Here is a 14,843-nt window from a genome sequence, read left to right as displayed (position 1 = left end):
TTGACTGTTCATTAAAGCTTTCAGTTCGTCACCTTTTCATTTGTATTTTACCAAGCTGAGGCGCGACACGCTTGCTTGCCAGCATGCAACACGAGCACATCTGCCCCGGCTGAATCTCCCTGACTGTCAATCCCCCCGCAGAGAGACAGGCGGTGGTCTGCTCACACTGTCGCTCCTCTCTGGCTCCTCCTGTGTGCTGGATGAGAAGTGATAATGAGATTCCACTCTCTGCACAAGCAGCGCTTCCTGTGCACAAAAGCTATCATGTGTTTTCTCCACTGCATTGAGAGAGAGAGAGAGAGAGAGAGAGAGAGAGAGAGAGAGAGAGAGAGAGAGAGAGAGAGAGAGAGAGAGAGAGAGAGAGAGAGAGAGAGAGAGAGAGAGAGGTAGGTAGGTAGGTAGGTGTTGGAGCTCCTCTCTCTTCTCTTTCTCGCTCTCTTTGTCCCGCTTTCTCACCGACTATCCTGCATTCTCTTGCTTCTTCTCCTCCTGCATGGATCTGCTCTCCCTGCAATCTTCCTGAATTAAGAATCATTTCTACTTGGCACTGGTTACATTAATTTTAAGACTCCTATTTCATTAATGGGGTTGAATATGTAGAAGGTCCTAATTTAATATAAAGGCCTATTACTAATAATGTAATGAGTAGCATCGCCATGAAAAAGACTTAAGAAACATTAGCAAATGGTTTTCTTTGGAATACATAATTAGCTTCGCCAGCCATGATTTCAGCAGTAAGGAGATCGTCTGCCTTTGGTGTTCAGAGGATTTTCACACCAGGCTATATGTGGAATAAAAAGACCAAAATCGGTCTTGTCACACTGCACTGCTGCCAAGGTTTAAGTTTTGTGCACTTTACTGCAAGTTGGGGGCTGTCAGGGGCCAAACACTGAAGGTGCTAGTATCCTGTTCCATTGGTTAAAGGTGGCCAGCCAGTCAGTTCACTGGAAGTGAAATCATCATTGGAAATGATCATCTTTTGCTTCCTCTGATTACCAGTTGGTTTTGGCCCAGACATTTTTAATCTGAATTTACTGTCATGTGCAGTAAATGCAGTAAAGTAATAATCCCCCTTGTCCCAGCTTTAGTGAAGCTCTGAATTTGACTGTTGATTGTTTGGCTTATTTACCTTGTAGGATTTGAATTGTCTTTTTGCCAGATTGTCCCTGGTATGGTAGTGTAAAGATTTCAGAAATATGTCAGGCGGAATAGCATTGCTGCTCACATGCATGTACGTAGCATATATTTCTGAAATTGGAAATGAAAGGAGAACATCCATGGTAGGCTTAGTTTTGTAATGCACAGCGGCAGCTTGGGAAGATGACTTTTCTAAGTCTGTTGTATTACACTCAACAAGTATCTCCTCAGCTCCCTTAAAAGAAGCTGAGAATCAGAATATCTGTATATGCAGTCATGGACATCCGGTGTTGCTGGTGAGATCATACGAGTCCCGGAGGTATAATGCATATGCATTAGAGATCCTAGATGTTGATCAGACTTGCATATTTGATGGTGCATTTGCTCGCTGAGTGAGTGGGAGGGTGAGATTTTCAGATTCGATTTTGATCGTCACTTCGGATTTTTGACAGAGCAAAATCTCTGTGCGAAGCAAGCAGGGCTTTAAATACTGAAACGGACTGAAGAGGAGCAGGAACACTGTCGGGGTGAAGAAGGCATAAATATTTCATGGGCCAGGCCTGGAGAGGCGGCCTGATGAAAAGGAGGGGAACTGGATCTCCTGCATGTTCCCCCCCACCCTCTTCCTCCTACCAACACCACCAACCCCGGCTCGCTGCTCCCACACCTCTTCACTGCTTGTGTTGTCCTTTCCCTGGCAGCTTCTGGCAGTGTTGTGCTGTCATCTCACACCTAGTCTTCCATGCTGCTACCACCCCCCACCCCCCACCTCCTGTCTCCTGTGTTCCTGTCACTGGGCCGCATGCCTGTGTTTCTCTTTTCACACCCATGTCACCAGTGGTCAACCCTCCGTACCCTGCCATTCCTCTTATGATGTGTTTTTCCTTCGAGTCATCACCCAGCATGCCTCGTTGCATCTGTGGCCCCCTCTGACCAGTCCCTCCCTGCCATGCTGCGTGTAATTCAGCTACAGACAGCATCTGTCAAGGCCCAGACTAAATATCTCGGCACTTGTAACTCCTGGACTCATTATGCCTCCTAACAGGTATGGTTTGGGGGATGGGAGGCCAAGTGCACACACATTACCCAAAATCAGAGGCAAGGCATTATAGTGCTTAGATGCTGTCACCCAGTGGTTTTCCTTTGACAGTTTCCTATAACTCAATACCTGCGTGAGATTGCTTCAATGTCAGATTCTGCTCAGCTCTGTAAAAGTAGAATCGAAACTAGACTTCTTACTTGTTCCCTTTCTTCTTAAAACAGTTTGTGTAAACTAAAAAAAATATATAAGCATCAACTTTTTTTGTATGGTTGTTAATTGGAAGCAAAAGTGCTTAAAGTTGGTGCCCGGACTCTCGGCGGTGTGGCTGTCGCTCCTCCCCTGCAGCTCCACCTGTCTCTGCTCCTGCTGGCTATTTCGGTTTCCTCCCCTCCCTCGGAGCCTAGCTGATCTCTCTGCGCATCCTCTCCTTCTGCAAGCGGGGCTTTGCACGCGTTTCCTCACGCCTGTAGCTCGCCACCCTGGCTGCTGCTGCAGCCCTGCCTCCCGGCTCTGCCCCCTGGCCCCAGTCCCCGCCTCCAGCTACCGCGCCCTGTCCCGTCTCGCTGTGGCAATCCAAGTCGTGCAGCAGCAGCGCAGGACAGCGACCGAGAGGGCCTGCGAGTCAGCGCGCCCCGGTATCCCGCGACGGCAAGGCCGGTGGCCGAAAACGGTGCCACAAATGGCCCGTGAATTTTACACACGCTGCCCACCGCTAAACAGATTACCTCTAATGAAGTGTCTGGGGCTCAGGCTGCGCCGGGCCTAATCCCGGCTGGCAGCGTGTCCCTTCGGCTGCCAAAAAAGCCGCCACCCTCTGGCCCCATCCCGCCGCCCCACCGGCCGCCCCAGCGCTGGGAGGTGCCCGCTGCTAATCAGGCCGGACAGTGTGGAAGCTGACATGCAAATGTAGGTCATTGCATATGTAAATGTGTGATTAGCGAGCCGCATGCCAGAACACATTAGCGCGACTTTGCTCTCAGCATGCGCTTGTCACGCCGCTTTAGAGGCTCATGCTAACATTTGTCAAGCAGGCGTGTAGGGAGTGAGAGCAATGCCTCGCCCCGGCACTGGTTGGCTGTGCGGACCGTCCAGCACCGACCGGCCCACCTATCTAAACACCCCACACCCCCTGCCCTTTCTCCACCCCGCTCTTAACATGTATTAATAATAATCATTAGACAGTAAGAGGTTGAGTTAATAAGGTGCCATAAGAGCCTAAACCTGAGTAAAATGCCTTTAATTTACTACTATGTGTAGTTCATTGTCATTTTTAGAGCCGACAGCAATGAATAAATAAATAAATATTTAAAAAAAAAAATAATTAAATGATGCCAGTTATTCCTTACATAGGCGAGAATAAATTCAAATCGGCCCTCACCTTGATATCACTGATGAAAAAAATGGTTTTACTCTTGCAAAAAGAAGAGTGTCTCTAGCACCAGATGTGTCCCTGGAATGAGAGCCGTGCGTGTGGTGTCGCCAGGAAAAACAAGCTGCTCCACTGTGTTAATTGGATGGGGCAATTCTTTAGCTCTCACCTTTTTTCCCCTCCCCTTAAAGCTGTCAAGTTGGAAAACAATGAAATGCCTAAATTGGCTGCCCCTTGATCTGCATCCATCCCTCCAGCACCCACCCAGTAGTGCACGGTGCCTCTACACGGATTTCCTCTGAGCCCTTGTGGTGCACGCAGCCTCACGCCATAGTGTTTGACGGCTTTAGCAGACAGCCTATATGTCTGTCAGCGGAACATATTAAAGCGTTTTGTGCTTTAGCTGTATCCATCACCATGGGCTCTTGCCGTAAACTCGGGAAGTCTTGCAATCTAAAGATAACCCTTGATGAACACACTTTAAAATGCATCTGTAGAAGAAGAAGGGAATTTTTAGATGAAGGAAACGGGAGTGGGTGTGATTCCGGTAAGAGCCTCCACTCTCTGCCTCGGGTCTGTTTTTCACGCTGAGTGTTTAACTGTGAAATATAATGGGACTGAATAGATCTAATGCTGCGACTTTGTTTTGCGAGGTTGTGATTCTCACCTCCTCTGCTCGGTGCTGTCTGCACGGAGTTATGTGCCTTCAAGGCTGTATTATGGCCTTCAAGGCTGTCCTGTGGCCATCTTGGGGTAGTCAGCCGTGACAATGGCACGTCCTTTTATGTGTCACCTCTTGTTGCCCGAGTGTTTCTGGGATGAAAGTTTACCCCCCCCCCCCCCCCCAAAAAAAACCAACCCATCCATCTAAAGGTCAAGCTCATTTTTTTCCTATCACATCATATCCATGGGGCTAATTCCAGCTATTGCTTAGCTTTTTAATTTTAGAGCACAAGTGTCAAGGCGCCGCATGGTGCTCCATGAAAAGCTCTCCGGGCACTTTGTCACCAACTGGTCCAGCGTAAGTCCCATCCAAAGCTCGAACGTCATGCTGGCAGTACGCATCCAGCCACACAGAGAAGGGAAAGGAAAGGAAAGCAGTATTGATTGAGTTTCAGACATGGTTTATGCTAATTCCAACCCCAGGTGTCACCCCAGAGTGTGTTTTTCCTTACCGTTCTTATGAATAAAAACAAGAGCTGCAAGAGCTTGTCAAGTTTATGGGGATTTGTTGATTTGGATTTAAGGGCGAAAAGATGACAAACTTGGATATGAATTGTGTTGTTCCTACAATGACCATTTTCCCCTTTTGTCTTAAAACAGAAGCCACTACAGCCGGAAATGGGCTATAACAGCTTATGCAATTTTCAGATTGAGAAGAAGATTGGAAGAGGACAATTTAGTGAGGTCTATCGAGCCAAGTACTTGATAGATAACACTCCAGCAGCTTTGAAAAAAGTACAGGTAAGCTTCCATCAACCATGTCAATAAACATGTAGACGAAAACATTACAAAAAGCTTCAATAAATAGCAAATACAGGGAGCATTAAAATGAGTTGGAGCTGACTTCCAATTAATTTAATTTCAGATTTGTGGTGTTACTAAATGCAAAGCATATACAGCTATATTAAACATCACTTAGTGCTGAATGAATTTGTCTTTTCTAGTTTTTTTAAACCCCTATAGCCAGTGTGTTATTTCAGGTCAGTATTACTGTAAGGCAGAGCCAACCAACAGTTTCCATACCTAGATACTTTCATGCATGTATATAACTTTGAGTAATGAACTTTCATTCTTACCCGCAACAGTAATAATAGTTTTGGATTTTGTGGAAAGTTGGATGTTGTGTTTATGAACCTTGGAAGTGGTTGTATTTTTACACAAATGCCTCACACACCCATATATATGGCCACACACTCAGATACAGTTCCATATGTCTATCAATTAACTGGTTTAAACAATTAAGGTCATTGCTGGAAAAAGTCATTGACCCTGTATGTTAAAACCTAGTCGGATGTCCGTTTGGCCCAAACCTCAGCCCAGCGCCTTCTTTGGCTGCTTCTGCTTCCTGCACTGTAGACTGGATGCAGTTTGGCCAGTTCCTCTGTTCAAAGCCACTCTGTTGTGGATTTACTCCTTTGTTTTGGATCATTGTCATTCTGCATGACCAACCTCCTTGCGATTGAGATCACAGACAAATGGTGTGACATGCTGCTGTAGAATATCCTGCTACATCTTGCGTGTCATCACGTTGCCATCACTGACTGCAAGCCGTTCGGGCCCTGAGGCAGCCAGGCAGGCGTTTTCATGTTGATGTGCATGGTTTTGTTTTCTCCGAGACTAATGTTGTATACAATAAGCAAAAAGCTCAACTTTTGTCTCATCTCTGAAACGCTGTTCCACTAGTACTGTTGAATCCTGCTGTTTTTTTAAAATGCACTGTTTTTCTTTGGGGGTGGGTGGGTGGGGTTGCAGTAGTTTCTTTCATAGTAAATATCCCATTAACACCAATCTTGTTTTTTATGTTTTTATTGTCATTTGCTGATGATATTGTCATGTGCAGGAGATGTTTCCTTACTGGAGACCTTGATGTTCTTACTATATACCCTAGTGTTTTTAATGGGTACCCTAGTGTTCTTACTGGGTACCCTAGTGTTCTTACTGGGTACCCTAGTGTTCTAACTCGGTGTTCTTACTGGCTACCCCAGTGTTCTAACCGGATACCCTAGTGTTCTTACTCGGTGTTCTTACTGGGTACCTTGGTGTTCTAACCGGATACCCTAGTGTTCTAGCTTGGTGTTCTTACTGGGTACCCTGGTGTTCTTACTGGGTACCCTAGTGTTCTAGCTTGGTGTTCTTACTGGGTACCCTGGTGTTCTAGCTTGGTGTTCTTACTGGGTACCCTGGTGTTCTAGCTTGGTGTTCTTACTGGGTACCCTAGTGTTCTTACTTAGTGTTCTTACCAGGGACCATAGTGTTCCCACTTTGAGGATTCTACTGGGTGCCCTTTCTTTAAAGGATGTCAACATCTGAGAAGAGTAGCAACTGTGCTTACTTTTGTCTTTTTTTACACCAACTGCCTGCTTGTGGTCTGGTTGAGATGCACGTCTGCAGAAGCCCTTCTGCAGCTTTTCTTCAGAGGTGCTCTGCTTTATTGAGCTGTATTGAACCATTTTGCACATATTGCCATGGAATTAGGTTGTGAAGGGTAGTTAGCAGAATTGTTTCTCATTTTATTGGCAGAGCATGTCAAACTTGCACCTGAACACCTAATTCATTAGAACATCTGATCACTTCCCCTTTCTCAAGAGATCATTACTCAGGGGTTCCAAATATTTTCTGTAAGTGACCTCAATTGTTGAAACAATTTATTCGATAGAGTTATGGTAGCGTGAAGTGTTCTTGTTAAATAAACTTTGATTTTATTTATTTAGTCTGAAGATTACATTTCAGGAGGCTTTTGTGTAGAAATCTAGATCATTCCAACGGGTTCACAACTGTCAGTGCTAAAAAACAGACTTGGAGGTGACAGCAGGGCCAAACGCAGATACACTTCTACTCAGCATGCTCTCTTCATGGATTTGAGATAGATGAAAAATAATTAAACTTCATACTGGTCCATACTATACAAAATTTATAGTGCTAAATTAAATGTTAACTGAACTGTTAACCTGGTTGTGTGTGTCAGGCAAGACCAAGATGGCCTGGTTAATGTAATATTTAGGAATTAGTGTCCTGTCTGTCTGAATTATTATTGTTTTCTCATCTAAGATTTCTATTCATATGTACAAGTCTTTTTATTACTGATTACATAGTCAGGAGCAGGCACCTAATTGTTTCAGCGCATACACCAATCACTCCTGCTGCTAAATATTCATTGTTGGGTATATATTTATTTTTCCATTTCCTGACCTGTGGACACACACACACACTCTCACACTTTCTCACTCACACACACACACACACACACACACACACACACACACACACACACACACACACACACTCTCTCTCTCTCGCTCTCTCTCTCTCTCTCTCTCTCTCTCTCTCTCTCTCACACTCACACACACACACACACTCTCTCTCTCTCTCTCTCTCTCTCTCTCACTCACACACACACAGAGGCTCACAGTAGTTAAAGGCTTTATGTCTCCGTGGAGCACACAGTTTTATTTCCAGCTTCCTGCGGATGTGCAAAGCAGACATGCTGGAGGAAATAATTGGTGCGAGTTAGATTAAAAGCCTGGTGCCTGGTAACTAGAGCTGCTTACCTTCCCAGCTGCATGGCTATAGAGATGCATGCGCGTGTGTGCGGACGCACACACACACACACACACTCTCTCTCTCTCTCTCTCTCTCTCTCTCTCTCTCTCTCTCTCTCTCTCTCTCTCCTCTCTCTCTCTCTCTCACTCACACACACACACACACACACACACACACACACACACACACACACACACACACACACACACACACACACACACACACACACACTCTCACACTGTCACTGCTGCTAGCTTCATTACCTCTAATGATGTCTGGAGGAGGGTCTGTTACTGATAACTATACTGTTACTCTTTACTATAAAGACTGATGGCTAACAGTCTGCTCCTCACAGCACTCAGCCCCCTTCCAACTTCTACTGATGTGCAGCACGTTCACCCAGCAAGTTCCACAGTGCAGTCCACAAGTAATTAGACTGTGACAGTTCCTTTGCTTTGGCTCACTAGCACACTGGACTTCAAATGAATCGGTAATGTGTTCAAAGTGTCGAATGTCAGCTTTAATTTCTAAGTATTGTATTGTTTTATACTAAATGATCACCACCCTATTTACACGCTGTCTCCCCGTTTCATTTTCTCCAGTGATGTTCCTCCAAGTTTATAGTGCAGCTGCTTTCCAAACGTGCTTGTTTAGGATTTGCCGCCGCTCTTGGTTTCAGTAAGTGAAAGGTATGTTTGGGAGACTGACCAGGCCCAGCACGCTGCTTTCGCAGTATGCTTGGGATGGCTGCTTTACAGATGAGCCGGTAGGCTTTGGGTCATAAATAATCCCTGGTTTTCTGTACCCCTTATTTATTCCATCACAGGTCAAAATTTGTCTCAGACATGAGGAACTCCGCATTATTTTGATCAAGACTTTTTAGCGAACTGTAACACAGGCTTTCTGTTTCTGATTTCTGTAAATGATGCTTTGGTCATCCCTTAGTCTGGTCATCCAAGGCCCACAGTGCTGTTTGTTGTCCTTCGTCTCACTGCTGTATTTGGGTTTCTTAACCACATATCCGACTCTGACATGTCGTGGATGGAACACGGAGCAAGAAACAACCCAACAGCCATGTGTCCAGTTTGCATCGTCCCCTGGGAAAAGATATAAAAGGGTCCTTATGTCCTGTATGCTCGGCCCAACATAGACGCAGTGTCTTCAGATTAAAGCTGACATTCCTAAAGCTGACGCACCTCAGATGCGTAATAGTTATTTCCATTTCCGATCCAAGGTGTAGGGTTCTGCAGTCAGGACAGTGACACACTGTCACTGTTCAGATATTTATGGACTACAGTGTACAGGGCCGGGCTGCATGCTAAACTAAACTGGTTTAAAATATGCACGCAGAAAATACATAATGGTGCATAATGATGGATTTATGTAAATTCTGTTCAGTGCCGCTATCGGCTACCACTGCATCCTGCAGCATGCGTCTCACTTACTGGAGTAAAACTCTACACCCTCGATTTCACCCAGAAACTTACCTAGCAGATGCCTAGTTTTGCTATTATCCTTTACTCTTCTTAAGCATAATTTTACTAATTCATTTAATTGGATTTAATAACAAATCAAATGGTACATCCTGTCATTTCTGTTAAACTGTAAAGTAACGGAATGACTCCAGTGTGATTAACTATTTGCTCTATATTACCAAATCAGTGGAATTTATTTTTTGTCAGGGTGGCAAACACCAGTTTCCTCAGTGCCAGTCACTGCTGTAACTGAGCCAACCCGAGTGCGATGAAGCAGATGTTATGATTGGCTGAAACAGGTGTTTGGGTGGCCTGACCGGCCCGCCCCCCTGACTCCTTGAGCCACTGTGGCTCAGTACCACGTTCACTGCCTGCCACATAACCCACTCTCACACGACCACGTTTGGCTTGTCTCTTTAGTTTTTGTTATTTTTAAACTCTTTTTTTTTTTTTTTTCTTCTGTATGCCATAACTCCCTCTCTCTTCTCTTGCCTTTTGATCTCTTGATAGATATTCGATTTGATGGATGCCAAAGCCCGGCAAGATTGCATCAAAGAGATAGATCTCCTGAAGGTAAGCAGCGAGAGGAGGGCGAGAGCGGATGCCATGTGCCGCTATTACGCTTTCCAAAGGTGCCTCTGCTGAGACCCAATACTAGAGAAACAGACTGAGATAGAGACAGAGAAAACAATTGATCTGTACCAGACGAACTGCTTGTGCTCTCCTTCTCTCTTTCTGTTTCTTGCTCTCTCTCTCCCTTGCTCTCCCTGTGTGCGGCGAGTACAGATCGCGAGTTTCTCCACGTCATTCCTCCAGGCTGAGATTGACTCTCTCTCTTTCTCGCCCTTTTTTTTTAATGCCAAAACTACAGGTTTTATTTTTTTTATCTTGTTCTGTAATATTTAGTGGGGGCGGGGTTCTGTGGGGAGGGTGGGCGGGGTTCCGTGGGGAGGGAGGCGGGGCGCCGGAGGAGCAGTGCGCTAAGTCAGCCGACACCCCCGTGCATCTTTTGATGTTGCGCGTCCTCTCCCTCACATCAGCTGCCTAGTTTTTAAACGTATCATTTGCGTTCATCACACCGCCTTAAACAGGCGGCGGCCTGCACTTGCCTCGGCACTAACTAACAAATTAACGACAGGTCCAATAAGAGCGGGCGTCTGGGTGATCAGAGGTGTCTCACTGTACTCTGCTCCGTTTTGTCTCACTAGCTCCCATCAGATCAGCCCCTCCCCCAGTGCACCAAAATATGCACTCGCACGCACTCTCTCTCTCTCTCTCTCTCCCTCTCCCTCACACACACATACACACACGCACTGTTGTGTTAATTGCTCCAAGCCAGACCGACATGCTGTCACCGTGGCGTCTCCCTACTGTCCTGTGCCCGCATAGTTTCCGTCTCCCCCTGACGGTGGGTCCCCTCAGCCTGGCTAATTGGTGGCTGTGCTGTTCCATCCCCCCCGTGTCCCCGCTGGTGGGCGAGACGGGGAGCAATGCAGAGCAGGAGGAGGAGATACTGTGGCCGGTGGCCGGTGGCCAAGCCAAGAGGTCGTGGAGCGCTCGCTTCCGCTTCCCGGAGACGCCTCACCTCGCGTGCGCTTCCCTTCGCTGGGGTCAGAAGGTAACCTGGGCACGGGTAACCCCTCTGACACCTCCCCCGTCACCCCATTACAAGCAGCCCGCCTCAAACAACTAATAGGCCATTTGTGAGAAGTGGTGATACCAGACCCCCTACCTCAGTGGACAGAGCGATGGAACTTGGGCAGGGTGGGCATGAAAGGAGAGAGTCGCAAATCCCACTAATGAGCGAGACTGGCAGTCTGTGTGCCGGCCGAGGACGCGTCCACCGTCTGCCTGCCTGTTTGTGTGTCAGTTTCCTCAATCCTCCAGTACTGTAACCGACACTGTGCTGTTGCGGAGGAAGGGTTCATACTGTTGCTTAAAAATATTGAACCTCGGAGAAAAGTTTTGCGACATGCGGGTAGTGTTAGTTATTTTTGTGTTTCTCACAAAGACATCTCTTTTGAACCTACTTCATTTTTGCGTGGATGTGAATTTTTTTTGCCCTCGATCGGTATGGCGTGTTACGTTTACAGTATCCACGCATACCTGCAGGCTTAGGTTTATAAGAGGTGTGGGATTGGAAAAGTCCCAGCGAGAGATCTTCGGAGATCCACACTAGCATGATAAACTTATTGAATTAATCTAGTCCCTGCAAGGGATTTTAGGAGATCCATTATAGCATGATATAATCCTGTCACCTTAATGTGGAGTCCCTGCAAAGGATCTTTTGGAGATCTAGTCTAGTACGGTTGAATCGTATCACCTTAATCTGGCTGATCACACGAGATGATGGCGCCGTTAGTGTGGCGGCGTGGTCAAGTTGGACACGCCCCCACCAGCTGCAGATTGGGGTCGGGAAGCAGGAAGCGGAGTGGAGAAGGCCGCCAGTGCCGACTGCACCAACTGCACCGGCTGTATGATCCAGAAATGCATCTAAGGGGGCGGCGACGGAAACGTGTGCTCACCAATATCAGCTCGGAGCATGAACGCTTCTTTAATAAGCCCCTCTACCTTGTCACACAGCACATCGCCGGGACCTGGTTGCCCGCCCCCGCCCCCGCTCATGGCCCTGGATTGGTTGGGGTGGTGGTGGGGGGGGGGGGGTCTCTCTTTCCTGGCTTCCAGTCATATACTTTTGTTCTTTCTCTCTTTTTCTCTTTCTTTTTCCTTTTTTGACTCCTGCCTGTCGCTGTCGTCTTTGTTGTTGTTTACCATGTCAGATCCTTCCGCTTATTGACCAAGGTGGCAGGGGAGGGGGATTATGGCACGCACTGCTGCTGCCCGGCCCGTCATGTTTGCTTCAGACAGGGAATATTTGGGTATTTATTTATTTAATTAATTAATTGAAATGCCGCACGGCTCGGTACGCTGTCGCAGGCCGAGGCGAGGCGAAGCGTGCCGACTCTGAACCCCCCGCCACCCATCCCTCCTTGGTTGGCTTTAGTTAGATGGAGCGAGGCACTCCTGCATATTACATGAGCAACTGTTTGTCGTTTTTCGTTTTTGCCTCTCGTTCCGGGTGCGGGGCCCTGCTGCGGGCCTCGACGCAGATGAATTCCATTTGAGCCGCTCTGGCTTTGAAGGCGCCGCCGGTCGCCCGGCTGGGTGACAGCGCCATGTTTACATCCGTACTAGCATCTGCCTTTTGTTTCTGCTGTCTTGACTTTAGAAAGCTCGGCTTGACCCACAGAGTCTATTGAATATTTAACAGTTACTGATCCCTTGCTTCTCCCCCCACCCCTCCCCTGTCTCCACAGCAATTGAACCACCCCAATGTAATTAAATACCATGCGTCATTCATCGAAGAGAATGAGCTAAACATAGTCCTGGAGCTGGCGGACGCCGGGGACCTCTCACGTATGATAAAGGTATGGGAGTCTGGCACCATGTCAGCATTCTTACCCGCGCTCTCTCATGCTGTGCGCAGCGGCTGCTCGGGGGGCGGTGGCACACTGAATAAGCACGTTCCGGAAACGCTCAGCAAAACATCCCACCTGGGTAGGTGTGCTAAAGGAGCCGAGTGTTAGGTGGGCAGGTAGAGCCGAGTGTTTGGCGGGCAGTGTTAGGTGTGCTCCTCAGGCCTGGTCATGGCTCATGTCTTCTCCTGTGTTAGCTGTCCATGCATGTCCAATCTAATTGTATTATTGAAAAGACTTCATGATTGATTTCACAACTTGGGCTTTCTGGGTTATGTAATTTTCTTACTGTCCCATTGCTGATCATCCACTTATCATACTAGTACTGTACACATGACTAGGACTTTTTTTTTTGATTGACCATAAAAGTAACTAAAGTTTTGATGGTCCCGTAAACAGGCAGCACTTCTGATCTTGCGGCAGCCGCTGCTTCTGCGACTCTGTGCAGGCACTGAGCTCTTTTGTAAGTGCAGCTTTACACGTCCCCTCTCCTCCCTCTGCACTCCTCTCCTGCACTCGTGACAAGCCCACAACTCGACACTCTCAGCCCCGTGCTTCCAAATTACTGGCCTGCATGCAAAAGGCGCCCTTCCCAACCCGTCCGATCCTGCTCACAACACTGCACGGTGCAAACGAGCTCCCCGGGCAAGGCTTCCCTGAGCTGCAGGGGAGAGTCGGCAGCCGCTAAATGAGGACAGGGAGGATTGCTATTACGAGGGTCTCAGCATGGCATACTCTAAGAGGCATCATAACATAGACTTCTGCTTTCAGACACATATTCCCACCGCATGTGATGCTCACCGAACTCTCAAACTCTCTCTCTGTCTGTCTTTTTCTTTCTCACTCTCTCCGTTTGCTTAGTCTGCCCTTCTCTCTCTCTCTCTCTCTCTCTCTCTCTCTCTCTCTCTCTCCTTCTCTTTCCTTCTCTCTTCCCCTGTCTCTCTCTCTCTTCCTCTCTATCACTCTAACTCCCTCTTTCTCGGTCTCTCGCTCACTCACTCATTTTCGGGCCTGTCTCTCTCCACCTATTCGTATCCCGGTCTCGCTCCGCACTCCTTTTAATTAGTGTTATTTTTTTATTTATTAAATAATGTCACTCCCAACGTGCACATCATGGCTAATCCCCTCAGCACTGTGAAATAAATATGACTGAACAGTGTGCCATATGTAAAACAGAAGCTCCAAATGCATGAATTTACCATTTTTTATTCTTTTTGATATTTTTTTTCTCCCCCTATTTCCTCTTTCCCCTCTTTCTCTGTCCATCTTCCAATTCAAATGAAATCAAATGGCCCCTTCATTTGCATGCACTTACAGAATATTGCATGTGCCGTGTTTGCTTTTTAAAGGCATGGGGTGGGGGGGCTGCCGCGCTCCCCCATTGACATCAAACGGCCCTCTGATATGCAAATAGAAGGGCTATGGAAGAATAGATCCACCGGCTTTGTTTGGACGCGGGCCAAGGTTTCCTGGGCTCGAGACGGCACGCTCGCGGCCGCGCCGATCATTCAGACGAAAACAAGCGTTTGCGCAGTGGAATAACAGACCGCCCTTAAATAACCCGCACGCCGCTCCATACATGCACGCATGTCTATATGTAGGTTTTTATTTCCAGCTCATTCACCCGCACTGACGAGCAGGCTCACCTCACTGCTGGTGGCTCGGTTCTTCAGTTGGCAGACAGAAGGTCAGGTAATTACCGAGTTGTTTTGGTTAAATTAGCGTCATTTCGCCTTAATTGCGTTACATTGAATTAATTGTGGCTTTGAAGCTGGGTTCATGGCCAAACCTGCACCTACCTCTATAGCAGCTGAAGAGCGCAGTGGTGCTAAAAGCTCGCCGGCTCTCTTAACGTCTGTGCTAATGATGCTGTGCAGCGCACCCGCCGCAATCCGGGGCCCGCCGCAATCCGGGGCCCACCACAATCCATGTTAACGTTTGGGAGATTTTTAACATTCGAAAGTGGAGTTCTGAAAGATCTGTCGGTTCGGTTTGCTGCTCACAAGTTAAAATAAAGGTGGTTTTTTTTCCTCCCTTTGTAGTGGAATCAGACCCATGAGGAAGGATATTACAGCTTAATT

At 47.3% G+C, this 14,843-nt stretch overlaps 1 protein-coding gene across 2 annotated transcripts in view; it reads left to right on the top strand.

The window, feature by feature from the left end:
- nek7 (NIMA-related kinase 7) overlaps positions 1-14,843 on the top strand; it is a 49,727-nt gene that overhangs the window by 13,754 nt on the left and 21,130 nt on the right. The window contains exons 3-5 of one of the 2 annotated variants that reach the window (XM_027028863.2): positions 4,920-5,012; positions 9,797-9,859; positions 12,604-12,714. In XM_027028863.2, coding sequence (XP_026884664.1) covers positions 4,920-5,012; positions 9,797-9,859; positions 12,604-12,714 — 267 coding nt within the window. Of the gene's footprint in view, positions 1-4,871; positions 5,013-9,796; positions 9,860-12,603; positions 12,715-14,843 lie in introns of both variants that reach the window. The other variant, XM_027028862.2, reaches the window with a different exon arrangement.

The sequence above is a fragment of the Electrophorus electricus genome, chromosome 26 (genome assembly GCF_013358815.1).
Source record: "Electrophorus electricus isolate fEleEle1 chromosome 26, fEleEle1.pri, whole genome shotgun sequence".
Lineage (NCBI taxonomy): Eukaryota > Metazoa > Chordata > Actinopteri > Gymnotiformes > Gymnotidae > Electrophorus > Electrophorus electricus.
Note: the sequence above shows the minus strand (reverse complement) of the source record. Positions and strands in the feature narration are given on the sequence as shown.